The 13,213-nt window shown below is 39.2% G+C and overlaps 1 protein-coding gene across 6 annotated transcripts in view; it reads right to left on the bottom strand.

Annotated features, from left to right (window-relative positions):
• Cntrl (centriolin) overlaps positions 1-13,213 on the bottom strand; it is an 89,313-nt gene that overhangs the window by 63,154 nt on the left and 12,946 nt on the right. For 5 of the 6 annotated variants that reach the window (XR_007589363.1, XM_050126823.1, XM_050126825.1 and 2 more), the window contains exons 5-10: positions 13,072-13,213; positions 11,082-11,268; positions 9,050-9,243; positions 4,075-4,194; positions 2,825-3,047; positions 738-847 (exon numbers count right to left, since the gene is read on the bottom strand). Coding sequence is in view for 5 of the 6 variants with exons in the window: in XM_050126823.1 (XP_049982780.1) it covers positions 738-847; positions 2,825-3,047; positions 4,075-4,194; positions 9,050-9,243; positions 11,082-11,268; positions 13,072-13,213 (976 nt within the window). In the remaining variant the exon portion in view is untranslated. The remainder of the gene's footprint in view (positions 1-737; positions 848-2,824; positions 3,048-4,074; positions 4,195-9,049; positions 9,244-11,081; positions 11,269-13,071) is intronic. The other variant, XM_050126824.1, reaches the window with a different exon arrangement.

Raw genomic sequence — 13,213 nt, 5'->3', positions numbered from 1 at the left:
ATGAAATACTTTGGCAACTGCTGAAAGTAGTTTTCGGTTGTCACCCCCTCGCCCCCCCTCCCCGCAACACATACCCTGTGTCTGACAATTTTCATGCCATAGCAGACATGTTCTTTGGTTCTTAAACTAAGTCCCAGGTGAAGAGGCTTAGTTAAAAGAGATGAGTCAAGAAGTAACACGTATAGGAGACCAGATAGATCTTCTTGTGTGAATTTTTAAATATCTGTTTTTACTATTTTTATTATGTGTGTATCTGCATGTGGGTTTGTGCATGTGAGGGCAGATGCCCGTGGAGGCCAGAAAAGTTGGATCCCTCTGGAGCTGTAGTTATAGCAGTTGTGAGCTGCCCAACATGGGTACTGGGAACCAAACTCTGGTCCTCTGGAAAAGTAGATCTTAACTGCTGACCCATCTCTCAGCCCCATCTGGTGTCAAATTTAAGTAATTTATTTCTACACATTTTGTGAAATGTTAATAGGATGTCATCATGAATGAAATACTTTCATTATATTTGACTCTAAAAGTATCCAACAATTCATTTCAAAGTGATTTAATATGACTATATATCCCTGGCTGGTCTGGAAGTCACTCTGTAGACCAGGCTTGCCTTGACTAACAGAGATCTTCCTGCCTCTGCGCCCTGAGTGCTGGGATTAATGGCATGCACCACTATTGCAATTCTACAGAAAGGAAGCAAAATCGCATTAAAAATTATTTTTAGTTAAGCTTCCACATACCTTTTTTTGTTGTATAGCTTCTTCCAGCTGCTGAAATTCTTGACTAGCCCGTAATATTTTCTGTTCTGCTGTTTCTATATCATGGTGTAGTTCTGACAGTTGAATTTGTGCTGAAATTTAAAACAATTCTAATATACACACATGAGAAAAATGCTGACATCTAAGATTTTTTTACTACATTTACTTTGCAACGAACGCCACCCTAGTTAAGTTGTTCCACTGAAGAAGAAATGTATTACTTACAATAGCTTCCATCTCTATTCAGCTCTGTTCTACAAAACTATAATTGATCCTTTTATTTGTATAATTCTTAACATGAAAAGGACTTGACTTCTCTTACCACTGTGAACTGTTTTAAGAGGACTTCACTGCAAAGTAGGTACTTCACATGTCACCAGGATACTAACTACAGCACCACAACCATCCCCTTTGTTATAGATGGAACTCAGTTTCAACAAGTTCACCATTTGGAGCTGGGCATGGTGGCACATGTATTTAATCCCAGCATTTAGGCAGAAAAGGTGATCTCTGTGAGTCTGAGGCCAGCCTGATCTACAGAGTGAGTTCCAGGACAGCCAGCACAATAGAGAGATCCTGTCTCAGAAAAAAACAAAAACTGAAACAAAAGCAGTTTGCTCTGGGAGGGCTGGAGCTGGACTTGAGGAAGAGCACTTGCAGTGTGCACAAGGCCCTAAGCTTGTTTCCCAGCACCAATGAATACAATGGAAGAAAAGGGAAGTAACACAAAGAAATTAAGACAAACAGAAACTTCCTTCTGGAGGGGGCCTCAAATCAGTTACTACTTTCTACCACAGACTTCATTTTGCCTTTTTCCTTTTCTCACACTTCATCTTCTCACAAAACCCCCTGTACCCATGTCTCATTTACTTCTGCTTTCTCCTGCCACAGCTTTCCATAAAATACACATAAAAAATAAATCAGTGTCCACCTTGCCGCCTATGTAACTATCAGCTATGCAAGGACGTGCTAACCATCGGATTGATGGGAGCCCCACAGTGGATCACAAGTCCATTGTGCGGCTCCACTGTGGGGCAAGGTGCACAGACTCCAGTCACACCCACACAGCCAGTGAGCTAACACTGGCAGAGTACCTTCAGTACCTCTTGGCTTAACTTCTTCCTGTACTGGTTTGCCAGGCGTGGCAAGATCCCCTGAATTAGACTGGGGAATGCACACTACTGTTTGAAGGGAGAGTCAGAGGCCAGCCTGAGGGCGAAGCCTAAGGAGAGTGCTCTGCTTCAACTTATTGGAAGGGTTTTGTCTTCATGAAGAATCACTCGCTTCAGTGACTATTAACTACACCTCTAAATGAGTGCCTGTTGGCAGGATGTGATTTATACCCTCCCCCACCCCTCCACCCCCGCCAGACAGGGTTTCACTGTGCAGTATCTTTGGCTGAAATAGAGATTCGTCTGTCTCTGCCTCCCAAGTGCCATGATTAAAGAGGTGCACCACCACCGCCTGACTGTTATTGTTGTAAGATTGATTCCTTGAACATGTTGCCACCAGTTACTGTCAGAAACCTGATTCTCCACCACAACAGGAATCATTTAAAAAGCAGGCTCATTGATCAGTACTTAGGTTTTATATGTATCATTTAAACCATAAGTAGTATCAATGAGGAGGGGAGGAAGTGGAAATTTTGAATGGTATTAATATAAAAAAAAAGAAAAGAAAGAAGTCCACCCAGTTAGAATAGAAAAAAAAAAAAATAAGATAAGCCGGGCGGTAGTGGCACACGCCTTTAACCTCAGCACTTGGGAGACAGAGGGAGGCAGATCTCTATAAGTTTGAGGTCAGCCTGGTCTACAGACTGAGTTCCAGGATAGCTAGGACTACACAGAGAAACCCTGCCTCAAAACAAAACAAAAACAAAAAAATTATAAGATAAAATCAACTTGTATATCCAGTTATTTTGGCTGTCTGCCTGTATTAAGCCTGTATACATTACTTTTTGCAGTGATGGACACTGAACCAAAAGACTTGCGCATGCCCGGTAATGTTCCACATGGGGCCACATCCCCAGTCTCATACTTTTTAAGAATTTAAGAATAACTTTGTTTAACCTGCACTTATTTTTTTTCCTGTGTCTTCCAATTGCACATCCGATGAGGCATGGACTCTCAGGGGCGTGTGCTTGTTTCTAAGCTGTCCTCCAGGTACCATCTTCTGGATCTGAACAGCCTGGGCATCGCTGACAATGAAACTCTCGGTGGCAAACAAGTTTCTCTTGTATCTGGATTTGCCAATGTAAGGGCTTTCATCTGGGGATTTGTCAATTTCAGCATCCTAAAAGCAAGCATAGCAATAGATCTGTGGATTAAGAAGCAACTTCCAGTCAAATGACATTGTTCATCTTATTAGTGGTAAACACATCATACAATTAGTCATATTAATATTATAGCCTAGAATCTAAAAGATTTAATGCTATTCTTTATCTTCTTTTCATATAGCAAAAAGGAACTAGAACTAAAAATGGTCTCAAAAGGACTCTTGCTTCTACTAGCACATAAGCTTGGATTAGCTGACTAAAGACTACTCACAGCTATATGACTGCTTACTATTGTTTAATCTTCCAGTCAAAAGCCCATGCGTATTATGTTGTTTCCTGGCCAATATAAGTAAGAGTTCAATCTAATATTAATTTTAAATTTTAAAACCTAAACAACACATGATACTGTTGGAATTACTAGTCATTTGGCGGTTCCTTGATTCTATGGCGTTTTTACTAATAACGGCTGCCGAATACTGACTCTAGAGAGCAGTGAACCAGCAGCTAGGAGGCTGCCACTCAGGTGCTGAAGCACTTCTGTTGAAAGTTTGGATTTAATTGATCCGCCTCAGATAACAGATGGTTAGGACAACTGTTTTCAATTATAGACGTGGCTCTCAGCAAGGATCTCCTGGGAACTTTTATCTTTTTAGAACATTACTTTATTTAACTCCCTGAGCCAAGCTCACACACTCAACCAAAATACAGTTTACTTTGGTGATATCCTTTTATCAAGAGAATGGAGTAAGATTGGAGAGCTGGCTCAGCAGGTAAAGGTACTTGTAGCAAAGGCACCTGCTGCCAAGCCTGACCACTTGAGTTCAATCTCTGGGAACCACACAGTGGAAGCAAAGAAATGACTCCCAAAAGTTGTCTAACCTCGAAATATATGCCCTCTCCTATACATACAAACACAAATACAAATATTTTTTTTAAAAAATGGAGCAATTAATGGTAAAATCCCTTTAATGTTCCTATCACATGTCTTCCCCCTACATCCCCCAATCCTGGCTCTAATTTTAGGTTGCTAAAACATAAACTCACCTCTGATGGGTAATAATTTAGTGGCTCAAACTTAGCATCGATTTTATAAAAGGCCAGCTCCTGCTCCAGCGCATACTGCTTCTGACAGGCTCGAGTTAGTTCCACTGTTTTCTGTTTTAGCTATTGGTCAACATGAGATGAATCAGTATCAGTGAGTTTCAGAAGACCTTTGAAGTTTGTATGCTATTTCAGGATATAGTGAGTCAAGATTTAAAAAGCAATTTAGGTTGTTCATCTAAACAGGAAAATAAATATCAGTCATTTTGTAGTACATGCTTCCTGGTTTCCCAATTATTAGTACTAATTTATTGAACATAACTCTTTCCTTACTCTTTGATTTTAATGATTGCTTCAATTCACTGAGGGACATTTTACAGAGGAGGAGAAAGATTGGCTCTAATCAATAAATCTTAGCTGTGAGCGTGTGTGTTGGGGAGTCTCACTATGTCTGCCAGCCTCTTCAGCATGAGGGTTATAGACATGTGCCTCCATGCCAGGCCAGAACATTACTCTTTGTAGCAGAGAGGTAAGGAATGTAAATAAGTTCAATCAGATGCAAATATGTGGTATTAGTAATTTTTAATATAGTAACTTTACCCTAATTACAACTTTTTGGTTACACTTGGATATTCTGGAGCTGGGAGGAAAATGTAAGGATAATCTAATTTTCTGAATTTATAGACGCAGAAGTTGAGTTTCAGATTGCTGAACTGCCTTGTCACAGGTTACCTGACTATCAGACTAATCCTTTGAGTTCATTTTAAAGGTCAACTAAGTAATTTTTTTCTTTTTCATTTCTTTTTTTTGGGGGGGGTGGGGGGTCTGAGAGTTGATTTCAAACAGAAAAGCATGCAGAAATACTTCACGAGTATCAAAATGCAAGTTGAAAAGAAGAAAGCATACGCACAAACATTTTACAAGGGCAGGAAATGAAAACCGTGCATGAGTGAGCATGCAGTCACCTCCTGAATACCCATCAAAAGGAGGAGCACTGACCTGAGCTCTCAGAGGGGGTGACCTACATCTGCTACCCCACCCAGGCTCCACAACTCCATTCCAAGGTGATAAAGCTGCTCAGAGAGGCTAGTCAACCTGCCTAACTGAGCAACCGGTTGAAAGGCAGTGTGCACATCCGCGTAACCTGGTTTCAAGTCTAACACCTTGTCCCATGCTGCCTTCAGTGTCCTCTTGCAGGCTGTCTAACACATTGCCCTTATTTAGGTTTCTACTGAACGCTCAAAAGACGGAGTCTCAAAGATACAATTTACAATCAACAGCCTCAACTTATGTTCAGGTTTCTCCCCCCAAAGCAAAGCCAAAACAAGGGCAAACACTAATGGAAGCAGAGAACATGTTTGGACTACTTTCCAAAATAACCTTTGTTTTCAAAGTATTTTTGTGCTTTTCATAGCTCTGGACTTCGATGATGATAAGTCCCCAGCAAACATCTTTTGGGAGAAGTGCATAAATGAGAGCAACACGGGAGCCAAGGGAAGTATGCGAGTAGCATATTGGCTATGGGTAATCAAGAGATGACTGCAGGAACAATAACACAAATCTCCTCTCACATTCAAATCTCCTCTCCTATATACAGTCATTTACAACATATTACACAAACACATTCCCAAAGAGACAAACCAGTTTCAAGACTTAAAATGGAAACAAGCATATTAATACAAGTTATCATGCAAGACCACAGAAAACAGTGTGCAGTTCAGTCTTGAAGGAACTACCTTAAAGAAGAATAAAGACTCAGCAGAAAAAGGCCTGCAAGAAACCAAGATAAGGGCTAAGAGCAGAAGCAAACAGAAGCACATTACCTAGAGAACACTGGAGCGAGCTAGGCTCTGTTGCCACTAGTATTTCTACATTGATGATTCACCACCGAAGGATACAGCTATCAGGACTGGTGATGACACATGGCATCACTGAGTATAAATTTACCACCCTGTATTACTTGGTACTTGAAGTTATTTTCCCATTTGGAACCTTACTAAATTCTCACAAGGCCATGATGGTGGCCGGACAAGAAAACATTCCATTTAAACAATAAGAACACTGAAAGGTAAGAGTTAAATAACTTGCAAAACAACAAAGAGGAAGTTGGGTTAGTATTTCCAGATGGTGGGGATAGGGTCCGCTACAATTTAAATGGATGCCCAAAGACTTAATCCAACACAGTTTTTCTTTTATAAAGGAACTAGTTTAGTGCATGAACAACTGCTTAATAAAACTGCAAATCATTATACAATTGGAGCGATCACATATCCTGCAAGAGACAAAGGGAAATATAAGCTCTCCAAATAAGACCTAGAATTCTCCTTTTAAATATATAGTAGTACTTTCAGAGAACAAAAAGAGACAAAATAATGAAATGGGTAATTTAAAAAGGAAAGACAAATGATCAATAAATGCATATATAATATTCACTCCTCCAGCAGTTAGAAAAATATAAAAATAAAACTAACAAGATTCCATTTTTTTTTCTCTCCTGCAAGTTCACAATAATAAACCAAGCTGGACCCTTTTACTTACTGCTGTGGAAAACACAAATTAGTAATAAGCTTTTTCTTAAGTGGACACCGACATTTATCAAAAATATTTAATTGTATGTTTGTAGTGTGTATGTGTGTGTGTCTATGTATGTGTACGTGAGTGAGTCCATGGTGCGTGGTGAGTGTGTATGTTGTGTGTTATGATAACAACTTGCAGGGGCTAGCTGTCTTCTTTTACTATGTAGGTTCCAGAGACTGAACTCGGGTCTTTATCCTTTACCTGCCGAGCTATCCTGCTGGTCCCATTTATCAAAATTTCAAAAGAATTTTGCACAGCAGTTCCACTTGATGTGATCTATGCTAAAGAAATACTAGTGGGAGCGTGTAAGATACACACACACTTTTCTCTGTAGTACTATTTTCAAAAGCAAAAACAGCTATCTAAATATCTGTCTGCAGAATTGTCTAAAATACGGAAGAGCCATAAATGGAACAAAATAAACAAAATAGACTTTTAAAATATCGAGGAAGATTGATATATATAGTATATTTTAACTTGGAGAGCTTTAACTGTGTTGTTAAAAATAAAATGAAGTATCTATATTGTCTATAGATACATATATGTATTAAAAAATTCCTTTTAAAAATATTCACAAAATTATTACATTGTATAGTGTACTTATTACATATATAGTACAGAAGCATAGAAAACAAAACCCCTGGGGAGTGAGGTAGAAGAAAGAGCCTTCATTTCCACTGCATTTATTTTTGTGATCTGAATTTGTTAAAATAAATGTTAATTATGTATAAGAATGCTTTAAAAATATTAACAGTAAAAATAGTATAACTTGCAGAAGAGTATATAACTTATAACAAAAAATACAGAAAAAGGAACAAAATGGGAGGGCAAGGTGGCCCAGTGAGTAAAGGCACTTGCCCTCAAACCTTACAATTTGAGTTCCATACCTGGGGTCCACACGGTACTAGGAGAGAAGTGAAAACTGCAAGCTGTCCTCTGACCTCCACATGTGCACACACAAATATGTATGTGTATAAATTTACAAAATGATATCGTCTGTGATAGAAAGGCTTCTTGGTCAGGTGCTGGTGACACACACCTTTAATCCCAGAACTCAAGAGGCAGAGGCAGGTGGATCTCTGAGTTTGAGGCCAGCCTGGTCTATATAGTGAGTTCCAGGACAGTGAGGGCTACACAGAGAAACCCTGTCTCAGAAAAGCAAAGCAAAGCAAAACAAACAAACAAAAAAGATCTTTCTTGAAGCACAAGCACACAGCTAATGTCTGCTTGTTTCAGGACAGCAGACGTATTCTAATTATTGTTCAAGATAGCTATCAGATTCAATACTAAATGAAAACATGTCTCCTGAATTCGCATCTGCTGGATCTTAAGTTTACCTCTTGAGGCCTGATTTATATAATTAGAGCTCTAACTCTTCTTGTGGGACAGTTCCCTGAGCTGCTTTTCAGCCTGTACAACTATCTCCTTCACCCTCTCCAGAGCTCTCAAGTTTCTCAAAATATGCTGCCTTCTGGCTAAAAGTGTTCTACATTTTAATGTTCTTCTCCATATTTCAATTATAAAGTCAAATTATAAAAAGTTAGACTTTACAGAGATTCATAAAGGTCAGCTTGGAAATTTCCTTGGTCTGCCGTTTTCCCCAAATATACCATCTTGCATGTCTCTGGGCAGGCTCACACTGGAGTCACTGTTTTCACCACTGGGCATTGTTCACACAGGAAACTACGCCCAGGACCTTTCCATGTACAGACAGTCTGGCTTCATCTTAGTAGCAGCTTATTACAGCTCTTCAGCTACATGGATATCCAATGATTGACACGTTAGTTACTGGAAATTTTGCTAATAAGAAGCATGTCATATATCTGTGTGTGTGTGTGTGTGTGTGTCTTTGTGCATATACATGGGCTTCCTTTTACACATTACTGCTACCATTTCTACAGAAAAGGAGTCTCCATGACATAGGGTGCCTATGTTTAACCTTTCGATAACTCTGCCATTTTTAAACTTCTGACAATCTCTAGTCTTCTCTGTGAAGCTATTTTAAACATACCCTAAGCAGTGTGGCCAACTCCTAGTGTGGCACATCATGTTTCCCCTCTTGCCGGACACCTTACCTCACACATCAGCCTTTGGGTACCATACTGCAGTCAACTACACTTCGCAAAGCCTTGGTCATCTTCCCAATGCTACAGTCAGGATTGCGTTTTACTTGTTTGTTTGTTTTTTGAGTCAGGGTTTCTCTGTGTAACAGTCCTGGCTGTCTTGGAACTCCCTTCATAGACCAGGCTGACCTTGAACTCACAGAGATCCTCCTGCCTCTGCCTCCCGAGTGCTAGAATGAAAGGTGTGCACCACCACCGCCCGGCTGTGTTTTTAAATTTAAGAAGAAAATTTCTCTACCTTAACAGAATACAGCCAAAGCGACATATAACAGACTCACCAACTCATTCTTTGTGTTGAGGTCGCTCTCTAGCTCCTCACAGCTCTGTTTTTGTAACATGGCCTCTTCTTTTAATGACTTATTTAGTTTATCTTGATTTTTTATTTCTTGAAGAAACTTTGCTTGTTTGTTCTTAAGTTCTTCTGTTTCCACCATCTTCTTTTCCAGGTCTTTTTCCAGTCTTTCCACCTCTTCTGTCAATAATATAATAATGTAATAGGTAATTTGTCATTATATTCTCTACCTGGAAAACAAGTTGTGCTTCCCAGAGTGACAGTGGAAGAAGTTTAAGAACAGTGCAACATGAGTCTGCTTTGAAAAGTATATGCCATGGGGTCTGGGAAAAGTATGATAACCTTGGATATGAATCCAACCTATACTAAGAGGTCAGAGAGTAGTAGTAATTGGAAGGGATCTTTATTATAATTATTACTGTGTGACACACACAGAGGAAGTCATAGTGTGTACAAAGAAGTCACAGGGCAGCTTTGTGGAGCTGGATCTCTTCTACCTATCTGTGGGTTTCAGTATGGGACTCAAGTCAGAAGGCTTGCTCAGAAAGTGCCTTTCTTCACTCAGCCTTTACTGGTGTGAAACTGCCATTTTTGTCAAAAGTAGATGAACACCAATTTCAGATTCAATTTCAATTTCAGATTCAACAGAAGCTGACTTCTCAACACTCTAACATGGTCATCTCATACCTTCCTTTCTCCTCAAGCCTCCCACACTCCATCCAGTCTTTCTCAGCTAGGCTTCACATTGCATTAAGGGGATGACTTTGTATTCCTACTTCCAAGACAACAAAAGTGCCAGCACCTACAAATTATTTTCTCTTTTTTAATGGAGAAACTGTCCCTCCTACCAAAAGATGATCAATGACCTCTGTCTGTCTCTCAGAATCTAATCTCTTGATACTCATTTTTATGAACTAAAAGAATCAAAGTGGGATTTGTCTCTCCTTCTGATCTTAGAAACACTATTTCATAACTACAAACTTTGAGGTAAAGTTGCATTTCGCGTTTCTTCCAATTTCCTGGTCTTGAAGCTGTGAGTGAATGTTTAGTCTTGCATCTTTTATTTACCTTTAAACTTAAAAAATTACTAAGTATTAGAAGACTAATGTTGGTACAGAAATTTCAAGTCTTTGTCAAACATCATCTTTCCATTCTTTAATCTGTTAATATCTATCATTAGTTCCCATCCCTCTTGAATTTCTCTGGGCAAGAACATCAAACCAATCCAAAGCAATTCTTCTTTGGTTTTTTAAGACAGGGGTCTCTGTGTTGTCACAGTCATCCTGGACCAGGCTGACCTCAAACTCAGAGATTAGCCTGCCTCTGCCTCCCTAATGCTGTGATTAAAGGTGTGCACCACCAGTGCCCAGCCCAAAGCAATTCTAAAGCCACCTCTGTGCCTGTCTTCCTTCATGTGTCAGCCCATTCACCAAGTTGACACTTGCACTCTTGAAATCTTTTTTGGGCTTTGGAATCTATTTCCTGAACTCTGATCTTGCTAGCATGTAAAACTGACTGTTTTCTTGGCTGGCTGCTCACCATTCCTTCTCTTCTCCCACCTTAGATACACAAACAACATACACATATTCAGGAGATCACTTTTGAGGCTGGGAACTTTTGGTATATAGTATATGCTCAACAGATACTTGCTTAATCAATTTATGGGGTCATTTTCCATGCAAATTTTAGTAGAATTATAAAGTTTATAATTTTTCTTTTTTTAAAATGTCAGATGTGGTGATAAGCACCTTTTAAAATTAAATATTTGTGTATTTATTGGAGGTGGTTAGGAATGCACACCTGACATAGCATAAGATCAGAGGACATCCTGTAGAAGTCAGTTCACACCTTCCACCAAGTGGGTCCTGGGGACTGAACTCAGGTCCTCAGGTCTGGCAACAAATGCCTTCTACCCTCTGAGCCATCTCATCAGACCCTGCCCCTCTAGAGAACTTCTAAAGGTAAGTTCCTTCCTCATTCAAGTTTAGCTTTTCGTTTGATTTTTAAGTATCTCTTACCTAAATTGAATCTCTCAAAAGCCTCTTGTCTATCCTGAGTAGTTACTGGCTGACCCTCCAGACTTTCCAGGGAACGGAGGTGGAAAATGGTAAACTGGGGATAATGAGGAAGGGTCACGATCGGGTTTTCAATGAGGATTAGAGAAGTCAAATCTTGAAGTGGCTTCAACTTGCTTACATCCTGGAGCTGAAATGGCACAACAGCGGTATTGGAATAATTCACTTTAAAATTATAAACCAACAAAGGATTGCTTTTAACATGTCCAGAAATCTACTTACAAAACCTACTGCCCCAAATTAGCAGTGTAAGAAAGAGACAGAAAAGGAGTCTATGAGCATTGGTATACCAGACAGTATTATGCATTTTCTCTGTGGTTCTTCAAAGCCATGACGTCTTATCTGAATTTTAGAGCTGAAAAACTCAAGATTCAAATATGTGACTTGCCTTAGCTCAGAGCCTAGTGTAACTGAAAAAAATGGGGTTTCAATCTAAGTCTAAATTAGTCTAATGTCTTTATTTTTTATTCATCAAATAACCATAAAATGAGCTGCTATGAAGAATTTTTGTAAATTTTGAGATAATGGCATTATAGTTGATGGTGAAAAACACAAAAATATGTATAGATACTAACATTCTTTGAAGACTTTTGTTTATTCTAAGGACTTATGTAGGTTGAGAAACACAGTTTAAATAGCTTGTACAAGTACATATTTCTCCCAAATAAACATATATTATTCTTAATGATGCCAATGCCAAACAAAGAGATGAGAAAATGATGTATGATTACAAATAATAAATACCGAACGGTTCTCCTGCTGTTCGGCAGACTCTGGGTATGACGCAGCTGCTCGTTCCTGCCAGCCTGTGAGTCTCAAGAACTGCGAGGTGACCTACAGAACGGCTGAGGCCTGGACTCCAAGGCTCTCGAGCAGCTGCAGTAAAATGGAGTCTCCTTCCCAGATCCCTATAAAAATAAATGCCGAGTGTGGCAGAACACAGCCGTAGCGCCGGCATGTGGGGGCAAAGGCAGGAGAGCTGCAAGTCTGAGTTGTGCTTGGCCCACAGAGAGAGGCCGCATCATGAGCTCCGCGTAAACAACAAGCAAGACAATCAACAATAAAATGGAAAAAAGGTGTGTGTTCTAATTTGCCTTCACACTTGAAGGTATAAGAAATACAGTCTTAGTCACTCTTTGCTTAAAGTGTCTCTCGTGCTACCTGACCCTCCTGACACCTCTGTAAAGAGGCCATACAGAAATTATCTTCTCTAGTTTAAACAGTCCATAAAAAATCAAAGGACTCTCCAAGGTGACATTAGGGCAGCCTAGACCTGTAGCTGGTCATGCCCTCCCATTTCCAGTCTATGACAATTATCATTAAGTTATATCATGGTTGCTCCAGTCCTAACACCCAATGTAACACTGATTAGGTGCCATATTTACTCATTAGGTGCTTAGAAGGCATGTTCTAACTAAACATGAATTAAATTAAGACTTCACCTGAAAAGTGGAAATCAAATTTAGAACCTCAGAATGTAAGTTTAAAATAGATAGAACTGCATATGTATTACACATTTGGCACTAGGCAACAAGAATATAAGAAGGTGCAATGAAATGATGGATAAGAAAATACTAAGAGATCAATTCTTGATTATGGAATCTTTGCAAAATGAGATGAGTGTTTAATTATACTAACGAATTCTAGGTCATATCTGAATTTGGCATATCGTCAATCAAATAAGGACGTTAAAAATATCATTCTTTAAAAACAACTGAAGACTTCTAAATATCTTTCCCAATAAATAAAAAATTTGAATAATAAATTTTTAGGAAGATTAAGGTACTAACAGGAAGAGGAGGGGCATGAAAAGAGTGGGTACTGGGCACGAGAGGGATCATGTTCAATATAAAATATAAACATGGACCAAGATTTTTATAATTTGAACAATTTAAGTTTGAGGAAAAATAAATCTTGCACTTTGAATACTTACCGATGATATCTTATTGCCTTTCAGATTGAGGACTCGCAAAGATTTCAACTTCTTTGCAAACCACACTGGGATGTGCTCGATTTCATTTCCTGCTAGGTTCAGCTTTTGTAGGTTACACATGTTTTCTAGTCCTTCAATCTTG

The sequence above is a fragment of the Alexandromys fortis genome, unplaced genomic scaffold (assembly GCF_014885135.2).
Source record: "Alexandromys fortis isolate MF-2015 unplaced genomic scaffold, M_Fortis_MF-2015_v1.1 scaffold_268, whole genome shotgun sequence".
In the NCBI taxonomy this organism is placed as follows: Eukaryota; Metazoa; Chordata; class Mammalia; order Rodentia; family Cricetidae; genus Alexandromys; species Alexandromys fortis.
This window is presented reverse-complemented; position numbering and strand designations above follow the sequence as displayed.